Source organism: Pavona decussata, unplaced genomic scaffold, assembly GCF_977016875.1.
Source record: "Pavona decussata unplaced genomic scaffold, jaPavDecu1.1 SCAFFOLD_195, whole genome shotgun sequence".
NCBI lineage: Eukaryota > Metazoa > Cnidaria > Anthozoa > Scleractinia > Agariciidae > Pavona > Pavona decussata.
Genome location: NW_028145604.1, coordinates 296,892 through 311,691, shown reverse-complemented (window position 1 = coordinate 311,691; position 14,800 = coordinate 296,892). Strand labels below are relative to the sequence as shown.

The following is a 14,800-nucleotide window of genomic DNA, read 5'->3' as shown; positions in this document are numbered from 1 at the left end:
CGCGATTCTGGCGAGAGAGTATTTCACGGGGTTTTATTTTCGCGATTCCAATAGCCAAATATGAAAAAAGGGCATTAAATTTCGCGATTCAAGCGTTCTCAACTTCATTTTATTTTTCAAAAAGTCTGAACTTTTTAAAATTTGAAAGATGAAGATGATAGCCAGATTGTCTACTCCATATGTGAAATCTTTCAGTGCAAATTACAGTTATTTCACAACATAAGATACAAAATGGAACTTACCAGTAAAACCAGTAACTCATTTGTGTATTTGTCGATACATATCCTGTTTATGTTGTCGTTATTACATGTTAATCATTTTTTTCTGTGATTTGAATTTTCTCTATGGATATTAAATTTCGCGTGTTTAAATTCGCGGGTCTTTAATTTCGCGATTTTTTACAATCGCGGAAAACGTGAAATTAAAGACCCGCGAAATTAAGTACCAATAAGGTAAATCAATTTTCCATTGACAACTGATATGTCTTCTTCCTACTGATCGGAACCAACTTTCTCACCCGCTGGCCGGCTACACCTGGTCCAATTAAACAAAACGTTACTTTGCACACCAGTAACTTGCTGGGCCCCTAATGTCACCTTCATGCGAAAACGACTTAAATTAACGAAACCTATCTCAGTAAACATTGACAGGGACGTACTGTTTATAGTCAAGACAACTCATTAAAAATTAAAACAAGGGTCCAGATTATAAGATACATGTACATGTTTTGTTCAATTAGCCCCAGTAACTAATCTATGGCCAGCAGTCTCTTTACCCCTTGCTTACGTTTTTCTCCGATTCACTGAAGATGTTATCATTCCCAGACTTATGGATATTCTGTGAACAGCACAATGTCCACTTACAGTTAGGAATTGGTAGTAGCAAAGCTTATCCGCTTAAATACACAGCGAGTGACGTTTAAATTTATAAATCAAAAGACGTGTTTTTCGAACATTTTAGTGTGAAGCGCCCAAAACGATTTAAAAATCCAGTCATTTTCAAACTATCGCAGGAACGCATTAGTTGTCACGTGGCATAAAGTTACACAATAGAGCGTTTAGCATTGATAAAAGGTTAGAGAAACGAGGATACTAATGAACAGGGGATTCCAATTAACCATAGTGCGTATATCTCGTTTGTTTCATAGTCTTTACTAGATTACTTGTATGTCACGGTCTGGCAAAGGCAACCTTGCCTTTCGTTACTATTTGTTAAAACCTTCGCTGAACTTCATGGTTCACCAATATAAATTTTCCGTGTTCCAATTATGCAAAGGACTTAAAGATCACAAAAGAAACAATTCACCTTATTCTTATCGCTTTACTCTTGCTGTTCTCGTCATGCATAAATTAAACAAAGCGGAAAATTTGTCTTGACTCCCAAACAAAACAGGTTTTCAGTGAAAATTTCTTCTTAAACATGAACACGTACAAGATTTCTGTTGTTTTGCTTGGTCTTCAAATCTTCTTCATTCTTACGAGTTGTTACGAGCTTGTGTCCTATGACACCCCTCAAGAAGCCATGAAAGATGCAACGGAAACTGAAGCAATCGACAGAACCTCAAACGACATTCTTGTCACAGGTCAGAATTTTAAGATTTATCTTAAGACTATGCATTTACCCCAAAAGCGTGAGTGACTCAGTTCCGTCTCGAGTCCAGTGAAGTTCGATTTGAGTTTGTGATTAGCCCTGAGTGAAAACCAACCAGTCAAAAAAGTGCTCGACACTAAGTGTACATGTGGCCTTAAAAAAAAATACGAGCCGAAGGAATTTAGGAGATTCATTTTGAGTGATGGGCCAGTCATTGATCCTCAGTGGTACACAAATCTTCGCAATTAACTATAAGTTATCCGTATGATTTTTTTAGCAGTTACTTCCATTAAGTAATCATTGTTGTTTAATTTATGCTTTGCCCAAGAGGGCTTTTTAATATATAAATACGAATACCTTTATCATGAGACTCTTGACAATTTCCGTAAAACCACTCATAAGAAAGACAAAACTGTCTCTAAGGGTGTAAAAGGACAGTTGTATCCATATATGTAGCAAATGATTTACAAAGTACTGCTTATTTTAAGTTAAGGAAACTACTTTAATAATTTCCACTCTTAGTGGCAACAACTTGAACAACGTCTGGCGGTTAACGCTCATAGCGTTATCTGATTCGTTGATATAATTAAAAATATATATAAACAGACAGCTCTGCAAGTTATAAGTCCAGCTGCAACTTTAATGCCTAACGGCAAATTTTGCTAAGGCAAAAACTATATATAATAATTAATAATCGTTTCATAATTCTGGTGTGCAAGACCAATCGTTACAAGAACTCTTTTATTATTAGTCATTTGTAGTAGTATATAGTTTTTTAATATCCTTTTTCCTCTCGCATAGTTCTACGTATTTGCAAGAGATTATGGTTTTGATATCTTAGCTTTCTTCTTTATTATAAGTTACCTGTAGTTACGAAATTTTTTCTTTATTTTTTTACTTATTTGTATATATTAAGTCTTCAGTTTCAAACAATTTAATTATTAGTACACGCAATTCAGTCTTCGGACTGCGAAGTGTATTTTAATAAACGGCCAGTTAAACGGTCTTATCGTATTGGTGGACTTATCTCTGTTGTAATGAAAAGTTCAATCTGGCGTATATACATCTAACGCACTTTTAAACACCATGTCCAAGAAACACTCTAAAAAGGCCAAAATTACCGCTCGAAGAAGTTTTTCAAAAAGGTTTTTCCTCAAGTGATCCACTGTATTACTGCAACTACAACTTGCCAATTGATGCTGACGAACTTTTTTACTCTTACTTAACAGATAATGATGGCGCTGTATTTGACCAAGATGACCTGGGTTAGTTTGAAATAGACTTACTATTGTATCTTAATAGCGATTTAACCATTTCCCCAATTCCTTTGCTGCGATCCTACCAAGAATATCCTCAGAATCGTATCAACTCTTGCACCCGCTGCTCAATCTGAACACTACTCGCCGGCACCTCTATAGCACCCGCTACATGACCAGCTGAGGGGCTGTACATGTGTGTTGGATCGATTATAGTAACACAATAAACACGAAACAGTTGTGAGTGGCCAAAGCAAGATAAAAAATGTACGCAGCAATATTTTGGATATTTTCGACTAGATTGTAAGCTAACACGAGCTAGTCTCAAGTTACTGAGATTTTTTAAAAATGTTTTTTTAATATTGTTAAGTAAAAAAACTCTACATTCTTTTTCCCGTTTTTTTTCTGTTACTATTTGCTTGCATTCACTTTTCTGGCTGATTACTCCTTTTATACCAACATTGACACAGAAAGAAAAGAAAAAGAAAAGAAAGAATCGAGAAAATCTCCAAGTGCCACGATCATTTTTACGATTTTCCTGTCATGTTCTCTTCTTCTTCAGCTGACAAATGCAGTGTTGCTTGCTCACAAAACAACATGGTCATCACTATTTCCAAGTCCATACTCCCTGGTGCAGACCGTGAGCACATAAGGGCCCTGGATCTGAATTGTACGGCTTCTGAAAATCTCACACACTTTTTCCTTGAAGTACCGCTGACCGGTTGTGGGACTAAGAGCAGGCACGCAGTTTCCTCTGTCGTTTATAGTAACGAAGCTTTACCCGTTCCCCCTATGGCAAAGGATGTCGTGTCCCATGTCCCTGATTTCCAGATCCCATTCCACTGTTTCTATGACAACGATGGTCTTGTTAGTGCAGTTGGTCTGAAGCCTTCCAGCAAGAAAATAATCTTCTCCAAGAAAGGATTTGGAAAATTTGTCCTGAGACTAGATTTGTTCCCGGATATAAGGTTTGGAGCTCTTTTATTTGTTTATTTTTTATTTTGATATATTCTCGTTCGCAGACGAAGTAAACGTGTCTATAAATAATTTTACTACTGGTAGTTTCTTTGAGAGCAGTTGAATTTCACGACTTTTGCCATCAACAGGTTTGTGGGTCCTTATACTCAAAGCGACTTCCCAATTATGAAGAAGTTACGTGAAAGAATTTTTTTTGAGGCAGCAGTTGAGACGATTGACAACAGACTTACCATCCTTGCCAGGGACTGTTATGCCACACCATCCCCAAACAAAAACAGTGAACCCAAGTACTGGATCATTCAAGATGGGTGAGAAAGAGTTCTTAATGTACCTATCTATTTTATGGCCTTTGAGACAAGTGCACAAAGATTGAGTGAAAACTCCTTTCAGTGTCTTTCCAAAAAGAGAGGCACCCGCAACAATGTTTCTCCTCTCTCCCCTCGGACCGATCCCACCCCCCCCCCCCCCCCACTTGCTTCTTGGCACTAAATTTAATTAATTATCTATAACGCAGGCTACAGGTATCGTAGCAAAACAAAACAGATGTTTTGAAGATATTAAGAGTAAATTTAAGGCCAAAGCCAAGATATTACAACTTTAAGGAATTCAAATCAGTAAGATGGCGAACTTAACTGCACAGACTCAAGAAATGCAGGGCAGTAAAAACAAATGCGGGTTGGTCAAATGCGTTCTTTAATTTAGCCCGATATTTTGGTTAGACAAATCTAACTGTTAACAGAGGCCAGGAAAAACTCAAGGAAACAGAAATACACACTCACACTGATATCCATCCGATCTGAAAAAGCGAGCAGGAAGCTCTTTCACTGAAATCATAAGCTCTTGCAATCCGTATTTATCTATTTAAGACCTGGACAAACGGGGGCAATCATCTTAATTTTTGTTTAAAACAACGCGTTGAAAACTGTGTTGGGTCATAAATTTCAAGAAACACTCACAGCCTTGAACCGTTTTGATCGCGCGCTTTAAGATTATTTTCTTATCAACTCCTTTTATCCCTACAGCTGCAAAGTGGACGACACAGTTACGTATTACCCATCCAATCAGAGATCAGAAAGATTCAGTTTGGAAAGTTTCAAGTTTATTGGCGAACACACTTTTGTATTCGTCCACTGTCACGTGAGAATTTGCAATATCTCTGACCCAAACTCGAAATGCGTGCGAAATTGCGAGGATCGACGTAAGCGTGACGTCACTCAAGTAGCCGAGAGCCTTGATGACGTATATCCTCTTGCCCAAGGCCCCTTCACACTAGAAAAAGGAGAAGAAGAGGTTGGCAGACAAAGGACAAGAAGTTCTGTCAAAAGTCCAGCTGCGGAAGGTAGTTTTGGTTTCTTTTTGGATGAAACAATTTTTACAAAAACTAATCCCCCAGGCGTTCTCGTTTCATGTTTGGCGTTATAACTGCAGATTATATTATAAAAGCATTCACATTGATCAGAATGGCATAATTGAACGATTATTTAACAAAATTGAGTCCTTCATGAATTAAGTTCCAAGGGGGAATTTCCACCTCGGGGCCAACTGTTTATTTTTGGACAACTGTTCACCCTTCATTATACCACCCGCCTGAAGGGATTCATTTACTAAAAAGAAGAGCTGCTGGATGATGAGAAACCTCGCCTGCAAACGGAACTAACATTTCTGCCATTAACTTAGACGATTCCTGTGATATTAGTATGTTATCTGGTAGCTTACAGTAAAGAGTCGATGAGAGCGAGCGATTACTTTGGTAAAGTCTCAGTAATCATTTAAACAAAGCATACAACCACCGGAATATCATTGAGAAAGATCGGTTAATATAAACTGACAATACAATGAAGGTATCAAATACAATAAATACAACGTCATTAGTTCGAATCAGTTTAGGACAGTTTCGTAGACATTTCGACACTCATTTTTTTCGTAATGTCTTCAAAAATTATAACTGCATAGTAAGCGATCAATTTTCCTTTGTGTTTCAGGTCCGAACATACCTGTTATCACTATGCTAGCTGCTCTGATAGTCCTGTGTATTGTTGGCGCATCTTACATGACGTGGCGGAGAAAAACGATGGTGAATAACTACAACACACTCGTTCAAGAAATTCAGGAATAAAGTCCTGATAAGGAACGTTTATTTTACATTTTTTTATAGATTGTGTGTGGCTAAACTCATGGAACGAAGCTCACGCAGAAGGCCTGGTGCTAAATTAGTGTTACTGGGGGACTGGATGCGGTCAGCTAGAATTTAAGTTATTAGTACAAATTTTATCAGTCTATCAGTCTTAGTGGCATTTCTCAGTTGTCAGTTATAAAATGTTTCCACTAATTATCGGTTAAAACCATCGATGGCCTCTTAAATGACAATACCCAGTTTTCAAAGCAAGGTCAGAGGAAACTATGAAACTAAGTGGTGAATTTTAAAGAAAATGAAAACTTATCTTCACCTGAAACTCGGCCTGTGCTTTTCTCTCGCTCTGGAATACACATTATCGAAGTAGTTATTGTTCTTGACGCAGAACGAGAATTAAGTGCAGTGCTTGGCTATCTCGTTAAGCCTTTTTCAACCAGTTTGGTTGGCAATGATAAGTTATCCCGTGACTTTAGAGGAGACACGTGACCATGACTTTAGGAGTGACAGCGTCGTACACTGCTGGTACATCGAGGGACCAATGACTTGTTTCACTTGATTCAGGCAACGCAGCTCTTGTTTATATATATATATAAATAAATATTTCCTTGCTTTTGTTTGTCATGAATTGTTTTCTATTCTTTTGTTGTTGTTGTTGTTGTTGTTGTTGTTGTTGCTGTTGTTTTACGACGGTTTCTTGGGGCCGTTTTTCAGGTTAATTTCAAAAACCATAGTTAATCCCACGAAAGAAACAGGATTCACAGAAATGGATTCCACTTTCATCTAATAATAGTCCTATATACTGAGAAAATAACCTGGCGAGATTGTCCCGGAACAGAATCCAGTCTTGTAATATACAACTACTTCAATTAACGTTGTCGGAAGGTCTGCGCTTTAAGACGAGTAAATTTAGTAAATTAAGTTATGGCTCACTGCTACAGAAACTAAATAACAGGGGCAAATTTTTATGGTATGTTCTTTCATCCTATGGCACGGCAACGGTCAAGTTACAGCTACCCATAGCACCTTTCGGTTTTGTCGCGTAAGCTCGTAGCTTAAAATTCCGACAACGTATACTGAAATAGCTGTATGTAATAGCTCGTTTGATAGCTGTGTGTTCAGTGCCTTGCAGGCCTTTGAGTAAAAGCGAGGCTGGGTTTGATTTTATCTTTATACAAACTACGGTGAATGCACATTGCGGACCTATGAACGTTATGCGCATGACAGAGAGAACATGTGCTGTCCACAAGCTTGGACTGAAACTTTATGAATTTGTTTGCTAAACTTGCTAATTAAAAATACAATGCCAACCGGCGGTGACCACAAACTAGAAGCATAAGAATGAAATGATTTACATATGAAATTCAATGGGAAATTCATGGGTTCACTTTGACATACACTGCAGAGTTAATTCTATGACCCATCAGTTGTGAAAACAAGGAAGCATCATTTCCATTCAAATACCAGATCACAAAGCACTCAACTACAAAATGGGATATTGTCACAGTTGTCAGATAATACTGTCTAACCACAGGCTCTTCCCTGAATACGGGTTACTGATGTCTCTCATAAAGTTTAAAATGCAGTCACAAGCGGAACCTGCCTCGGCGGCAACCAAATCGAAACGGGTTCAAACAAACACCGAATTTTAAGTGATTTTGAGCGCACTAACATCTACTGACAGCGATATCGAGGAAATTATTGCAAATAGACCTCATACAAAAACGGCTGACATGGCTACTAGCCTTGTTCAAGGTAAAATATTCTTTTGATTTTTAAACTCAAGATCGAGGTTAGTAGGGCCTATATCCCACAAGAAAATAAAACGCATTCCCGATTATTTAAGTGTCAGCAGAATAGCGCACCTAAAATACAGCATATGGCAGTATTTTCCTTCCCACATTATACGCCCCCTCCCCCCCACCCCCACCCCTACCCCCTCCACTCCGTCAGTCGTTTTCTGAAGTGGTCGTAGCGGCGTTTAGCTGCAAAGGAATCTTTCATTACTCGAAAATTTCTTTACTCACTCTGACAAATACGGATCAACATTGTTTTTGTTTGGACAACAAATAAGTGTAGGAATGTGTAAATGATTTTCAATCGCTTGGTTTGTTTTACGCTGCTGTGTGGGGGAGGCTTTGTTATGATAATTCAGTTGAGTTAAATCACAAACAGTCCATTATTGCACTTGGACCGTGTTTGCAAGTGAAGGGGTGTTTCGGAAAAGAAAGAGATATTCGATTTTTGCTTTACCCAAACATGAGGAGCCTGGTGCTGCTTGCTTCTCTCATATCCTTCATCACAGCGGAGGACCCCATCGTTAATGATAATGTTCCCGATGTGGGTCAGCCTGGTAAGTGAGCTTTAAGGTTACTAAACTGAATCAGTGGTAAAAATTCATGCATTGTCCGGTTGACAGTTTAACAAAATGTAAGCCTTTACCTGCTATAGCTACACAAAAATTCTTATCGAATCTGCGAGATTCCTGGAGTATGAAAATTTTTATAAAAATGACGTCCTTTGATAACACTCGAAAAATTCACAAGAACTCTTTTTTCACTTTAGTAAGTTTTCTTAAACGGTGTTATTTTATTTAATGCTGTGCCTTGCTTGGTTAAGAGCAAGCACTGAAAAAGCATATCACTGATTCAAACACCGGCTGTGGATATCTTTCTTTCAAATCATTGGAGCTGTAAGGATCTAGATGGCATTTAACTTTTTTAACATGAACGCGATGTCTGTAACCAACTCGCACTAAAGCATCACAGTCACTATCTGCTAAAAAATAGATTGCATAGTCTGTTTTTTTCCAGAAAATGCAAAATGGTCCAAACTACAATTAATGATAGTCACTTTTATTCCTTGTGTGGAAAAACTTCAAGATATCTACGGTTCTACTTTTTAATTTATAAAGATAACGTTGAAAAGCCTGAAAATTTGAAGGAATTCGTTTAATATTTTATCAGTAAAGTAATTTGTTTCTTAGGAAGTTAATTGCCATTGCGGCACCGTGAGTCTAAATTGACGTCAAATATCACAAAGGTTTGTTTACTCTGTGCCATCAATTTGACAAACTCGGCTTACAACAAGAAATTAAAGAACGCAATGCACAAGCTTGAACAAACAAACTGTTTTGGGATCAGCTGGATTAAGAGCGGTTCCATAGCTGTATTAACAACTGTATTAATTAAAAAAGTGAGTCATCTGAGAGGTCAGGTAACATAATTCAAAGAAGAATCAGACAAGGCTTTACTCAGCGTTAAGGCGGTATTGTTAGAAAACTGATAACTTAAGCAGTCATGAAGAATTGAAAAATGCGAAAGAAATTTGTATTTGCAATTTAATCCTCCCAACAGACATAACCATTGAGGTTCATTAATGAGGCAAGCATTATTTTGAGATCTACTGAGGAAGCTTACTTTAAGAAGCTTCGTTCACACTGTCTGCTGAGCTATCATCTTTCCTTTTGTCCTAAAGGTAGTTCCTGTAGCCCTCTTTCTGTTGGCGAACATGTAATAATCCAGAGCAGTTGTACTCAAGCACCCAGCCCCCCGGGGACAGTATGTGACTTGTCTTGCCCAGCTAACTATCAACTAAAAGGACCACCATTCCAGCAGTGCGGCGCCCAAGGGGTCTGGTCACCACCCAGTGGACCAATCAGCTGCCAAGGTATCATAAAAGCACTGGGAAGGACTTGCGGGGATAGGCAGGGGAATGAAATCCTAATCTCGTTACATTATAAAAATATTGTCACCGAGATGTTCGAAAATAAAGAATTAATCGACAGGAGATACTCAGCCTTAACGCGCCCAAAAAAAAAGTCAAAATTTACTTAGTTACACTGCATGCGTGTTATATTTTGAATCTAACGAGCTTTTAGATGAGCTGAAAAAAAAAAAAAAAAAAAAAAAAACGTTTCAAGCTTGCTTTATACCCCTCACAATTTGAAGACACCAAATTTGCTGCGATGTAGCAGTGAGAATTACCTGGGGTTTTTTTTGAAAGTCAATTAAACTACATTGACGTGGCAGTGAAACTTAAAATAAATATTATATTTTCATCAGATATCAATGAATGTAAATACAACAAAGGCGGATGTAGCCACGAGTGTGTAAATGATGATGGCGGGCATCACTGCGCATGCCCGGACCCACTGGTTCTCTCTGACGACAAACGCAACTGTCGAGGTTTGTAAGTTTAGTTGTTGATGCTTGCGGAACTAAATGAGGCTAAATGGCTGATCATTATCTGCTAGTTCCTTGAATAAGTCCACAATTTTAGGAAGTCAGTAAGTTTGAAGAAGCCATATTCCGCGCACGAAATATTTTTTAATTTTTCATTATCGAAGTTATTGTTTATTGTTGTTGACGTTGTTTTTATGGCTAGAGAACGAAAACGTTTGGGGTTACTGTTGTCGTTGCCCATACATTGAGGTTTTGTTTGTTTGTTCATTTGCTTGTTTTGAGAGAGTTTAACGATAGGGAAAACACTGACTATTTCATGGAAAAGCAAGGAAGCAAAGTCAGCAGGCAAACCTGATTCCCATAACCAGAGTCTCCTTAGTCAACGAAGCACGGACTTGAGTTTTAAACCGCTGGCAGCGAAGATTTGTTCTTATTTTAACTGATCATGCCATGTTGCTCGTTTCAGCTGTTGGCCTCCTGCTGAATTGCAGCACTCACGCCATACAGGTGACTGTACCTAAAACAGCTCTGCGTGATCTACAAGGAGACTTTCTTAGCTTGTTAGATCCCACCTGTAACGTCATTGAGACACCCACACACTACATCTTTGACACAGCTTTGGACAAGTGTGGAACCAAACGACGCAGCACTCCAAACTTCATCGTTTATAGCAACAGGATCGTGGAGAAAAAGGCGTCTCCCGGCACCATCATCACTCGAGTAGGAAAAAACGAGTTTGACATTCCCTTCTGTTGTTATTACTTGAATAACGGCATTACTTCCGCTGTGGGAATAAAACCGGAAGTGAAGCAACTCTACCTCAACGAGAATGGGTATGGCGAAAAATACCGTGTCCTTGTTGATTTTTTAATATCTTAAAAAAAAAAAAGAAAAGGGAGATGTTGTCTAGCACATTGTAAACCATTGGCGCAAGCAAAGAATAATTATCAGTCTGTGTTCTTGTATTCCGCAGTTATGGCCGTTTTTCAATTCGTATGGATTTTTATCACGACCAAGCCTACCAAAGTAAGTTCTCATGGGATGACTTCCCAGTAGAAGTAGCATATCGCCAGCGCCTGTACTTTGAGGTGTCAATTGCTACCTTGGACCAGAGTCTGCAAGTCATGGCGGGAAACTGCTGTTCGACACCTACCGCTGACCACAACAAGGAACACAGATTCAGACATGAAATGATTCACGAAGGGTAAGTCCTGATTGAAACAGTCATTTGCATGTAAAGAGGCGGGTGCTCCATTACATAAGCGTTTTTCGGTGTGAATGAGGTCATGATCTGAAGTAAGGTACATATCGATATTGGCAATAGACAATGAGTTTTCTCGTAATTAATGGGGTATGAGAATCATACATTTTGGTTTAATGGGAAGTTACTTTATGACCAGCTGCCTTATTTCCTAAAACCTAGCTGTTTCAAGGTGGCAAGCCCCATTCCCGCTCTGTTCATGAAAGCGCCTGTTAACCAGGATTTGGTGGGCGGGGCTAACGGGCTTGTAGGCCAGGGTGGGGTGGGCGACGAGGGGGATCGGGAGTAACACAGCCTGTAAACCGGGATCGAGGGAACTGGGGTAGAATATCTTTCGATCCTGAAATCCGACGATTATCCGGCCCTTCGAATGAAGCCCTTCAGCAGCGCTTTCTCTTCCTGAGACGTGTTTTTGAATAAATCAAAGTATGATTGGTAACATTTTATTAGGTGTCCAGTCGATGACACGGTCCAAATGGAAGCTTCGTCTTCGCGTCAAAGCCAACGCTTCAGCGTGGAAGCGTTCAAGTTTGTTGGGGATTTCCCGTTCGTGTATCTACACTGCAGTGTGGTAGTCTGCCGAGTAACTGATCCCGATTCCCGCTGCTCCAAGGGATGTATCCCAGGACTACATGTGAACCCGCCATACAGCGTCATGGAGAAGTTAAAGGAGCAGTCACAGCATCGCGCCAAGAGGGAGGTGCAGTATAAGCGGGACCCAAACTATCTGATCTCCAAAGGGCCCTTCTCTTTGAATGAGGATACTGTTAATGATGGGCCTGTTATCTCGCTGAAAGGACCACAGGACACCCAGTCTAGGCTGGCGGAAAACAAGCCGGACAAAAAAGAGAGGGAAGGTGAGGTATTCGTACTAGAACTGCTGTTGTATAGTAAATGCTACGCCAGGAGTGCTGCTGCAATTGTTGTTTCAACGACTGTGGTCTTATTTACTTGTGAGAAAAGGAATCGGGTGACTGCTTACGTTCAGGGATCAGGGTATGATAATATCAGCATATCCTTAAGACCGTTTGCTCGTTGTATGTTCAATTTTGCTCAACAATGGGATGAAATGAAAAAATAAACTCTAAACGTAAAAGGACTACTGTCAGAACAGTATTGGCCAAATTTCGTCCAAGTAGCAGCAGGTGTATTCATCAGAGAGGAGAGACTGGGGTCGGGAGATAGATAAAAGAGAGTAGTTTGAACACTATAAAAAGGCCTACAGCTAAACTACAAATTGGATCTTTTTTTTTTTTTTTCAGGATGGAGCCCACGCGTGACAAACGGGCTGATGGCCGTCATTGCAGCCGCCAGTGTACTAGCTCTCTTGGGTGTGATACATGTCGCGCGAGTGATGAAACGCGGCCGAGGATACAAAATTGTCAACCAGTGATGAACAATCAATGTATCATAGAAAACGCAGCGATCTTTTCCGATCATGTTTTGTCCTAGAAAGATAAACCTTCTTTATTATCTTTGAAACTGCACAGGCCTTGTAACCTCAGTGGCGATAATAACCATAATAGAGTATGTAACCTCCTCTTTCCAGACCGGACCGGACTTCATTATTTGCTTGTCGTTGCTTTGCTTGTAGAAGACAAAAAGCCAGAGTTATGACGTTGAATAAAATCTTAGTTTCGTCTTGCAAAGCAACGTTTCAGCGTAATAAACAAACGAAACAAAAACAGAGAAAGTCGTTTACTAATTACAGGCAAATTCAGGTTTTTTTCTTTTTAGGGCACAACATGTCTCGAAATAATTCCATCGAGGTTACTGTCTTTACAATTGTATTTAAGAATTTCTCCCTTTATAGGTTAATACGGCAATGCAGACTTTTCCACGCTACATTTTTTTTGTACGCTTAGTTTTCGGATTGTTTTGCTACTGGTATATTAAGTAAAGCCAATTAAGTAGGTTTAAGTAGGCAATGAGCAGCATTTTTGACAGTAAAAAAATAAAATGACCTTGTTTACTCAACGCCGTTTGCTTGTGAACTCTGTCGAAGTAACATTTTTTTTTACGTTATCGTTTTTCAGTTCATAACAGTCCCTTGGGATTTAGAGCCAAGAGTACAGAGTTGATAACCAAAGGTAAATTGGCCACCGTAAAGAGATTCGAGTGCCCTGTGGTGGCCAATTTACCTTTAGTTATCAACTCTGTCGACAAAACCAAACATTCGTTTCTACTCCCACCGACGCAGCACCACAGTTTCTTTAAAAACTAACCTCCTTAACCATTCGGTACTGACTCTTACATGAGTTGGAGAGGTGTGTACGCAACAGTGGGATTAGATTTTAGCCATTTAAGTTTTTTTTTTAAATTTGAAATTTGCAATGTTTTCTCCACTAACAGGAAAATTATTTCAATTTTCTATGATCTTTCGCTTGAAATGAGCTCAAACTTTAACGCACTAGGTCTGTAACAGGGTTGGAAACTCTTGAAGTTTTGCTATATTTAGGGTTATAAGCTACGATCGTCACACTCCTAACGACAATTCAGGGTGTGGTACCCCAATGACACCACACCTGCACTCCTCCCCCCTCGCGAGGTTTTGCTCACAAGCTGCTCAAGCTAAAAAAAATATGGCTGGTTGGGGAAGGGCTAATAAATCTAGGTATGTGTAGATTATGACACGGATTAGCTCAGAAAACATGTCTCAACAACAAATGACTGGTTTTAAAAGGAAAAACATAAGGGCATTTGTACACGCACAGCTATTGTCGAGCAATATAAGAGAAAATGAAAAATTGACAAAAAATCCAAATACAGGCAGTTACAAGAACTAATTTAAAAAGATGTGTCAGCAACAACAACAATTTTATTACGAGGAAAACAAGATAGAACACGAAAGCTTATCATTCGTGAGAATATAGGAGAGTGTAGAAATGGTAAGACTACGTACTAGTAGCTAAACTACAACCAAATCTAAACCAAATTGTGTGGGGATAAAATTCAGAAAGAATGCGTGCATCGTGATGTTTAGAGACAGTGGTTGCTAACCGGTAAAAATATTACAATTTGTGTAAAACTGTCGCAACACAACATCACTGAGCCTCGCTTTCAGTCATCCTTGCGAGTGCACTGGTGCTATCAAGGTTTGTCAATCCGGATCCGGGCTTACAATCCACGCCCCGTCTGAATATAGTTTCTAATCCAGATTAATATTTACGATTTAAAGGTATAGAATAGTTGCTTTAATAACCAGGCACCTGATTAAAAAGTGGATTTCTTATTTACTCCTCACTTAATGCTATCACTTTACAGATGGCGCTCAGAAATGCTAGTTGCATACTTTCACGCTACTTTGTTAAAATAATAACAACAAAAAAGAGTTTCTTTGCATCGTGAATATGGCTTCCATATACTTTTCTCAAACGATATTTACTGTGTTAATATTTCC

The 14,800-nt window shown here is 39.1% G+C and overlaps 2 protein-coding genes across 3 annotated transcripts; both read left to right on the top strand.

The window, feature by feature from the left end:
* Positions 1–18: 18 nt before the first annotated feature.
* LOC146461559 (ZP domain-containing protein-like) lies at positions 19–6,546 on the top strand. Of its 2 annotated transcripts, none has more exons than XM_085086641.1 (6): positions 19–1,582; positions 2,820–2,855; positions 3,409–3,814; positions 3,953–4,132; positions 4,847–5,154; positions 5,807–6,546. In XM_085086641.1, exons 1-6 carry the CDS (start codon positions 1,420–1,422, stop codon positions 5,938–5,940), a joined length of 1,227 nt encoding a protein of 408 aa, XP_084942767.1. In that variant the 5' UTR covers positions 19–1,419; the 3' UTR covers positions 5,941–6,546. The 2 variants fall into 2 exon arrangements, with proteins under 2 accessions (XP_084942767.1, XP_084942766.1); XM_085086640.1 differs by having other exon boundaries at positions 4,847–5,163.
* A 1,589-nt stretch (positions 6,547–8,135) lies between these two features.
* Positions 8,136–13,377, top strand: LOC146461558 (oncoprotein-induced transcript 3 protein-like). Its single transcript, XM_085086710.1, has 7 exons — positions 8,136–8,308; positions 9,433–9,624; positions 10,020–10,142; positions 10,606–10,972; positions 11,113–11,343; positions 11,851–12,257; positions 12,663–13,377. Exons 1-7 carry the CDS (start codon positions 8,215–8,217, stop codon positions 12,791–12,793), a joined length of 1,545 nt encoding a protein of 514 aa, XP_084942836.1. The 5' UTR covers positions 8,136–8,214; the 3' UTR covers positions 12,794–13,377.
* Positions 13,378–14,800: the final 1,423 nt, after the last annotated feature.

Bases quoted from the DNA above. Each gene is read 5' to 3' on its own strand.
- LOC146461559 (XM_085086640.1), top strand. From the start codon at position 1,420: ATGAACACGTACAAGATTTCTGTTGTTTTGCTTGGTCTTCAAATCTTC. The intron at 4,133-4,846 runs GTGAGAAAGAGT...TTATCCCTACAG, and splicing joins TACTGGATCATTCAAGATGG to CTGCAAAGTGGACGACACAG. The intron at 5,164-5,806 runs GTAGTTTTGGTT...TTTGTGTTTCAG, and splicing joins CAAAAGTCCAGCTGCGGAAG to GTCCGAACATACCTGTTATC.
- LOC146461558 (XM_085086710.1), top strand. From the start codon at position 8,215: ATGAGGAGCCTGGTGCTGCTTGCTTCTCTCATATCCTTCATCACAGCG. The intron at 9,625-10,019 runs GTATCATAAAAG...TATTTTCATCAG, and splicing joins TGGACCAATCAGCTGCCAAG to ATATCAATGAATGTAAATAC. The intron at 10,973-11,112 runs GTATGGCGAAAA...TGTATTCCGCAG, and splicing joins CTCTACCTCAACGAGAATGG to TTATGGCCGTTTTTCAATTC.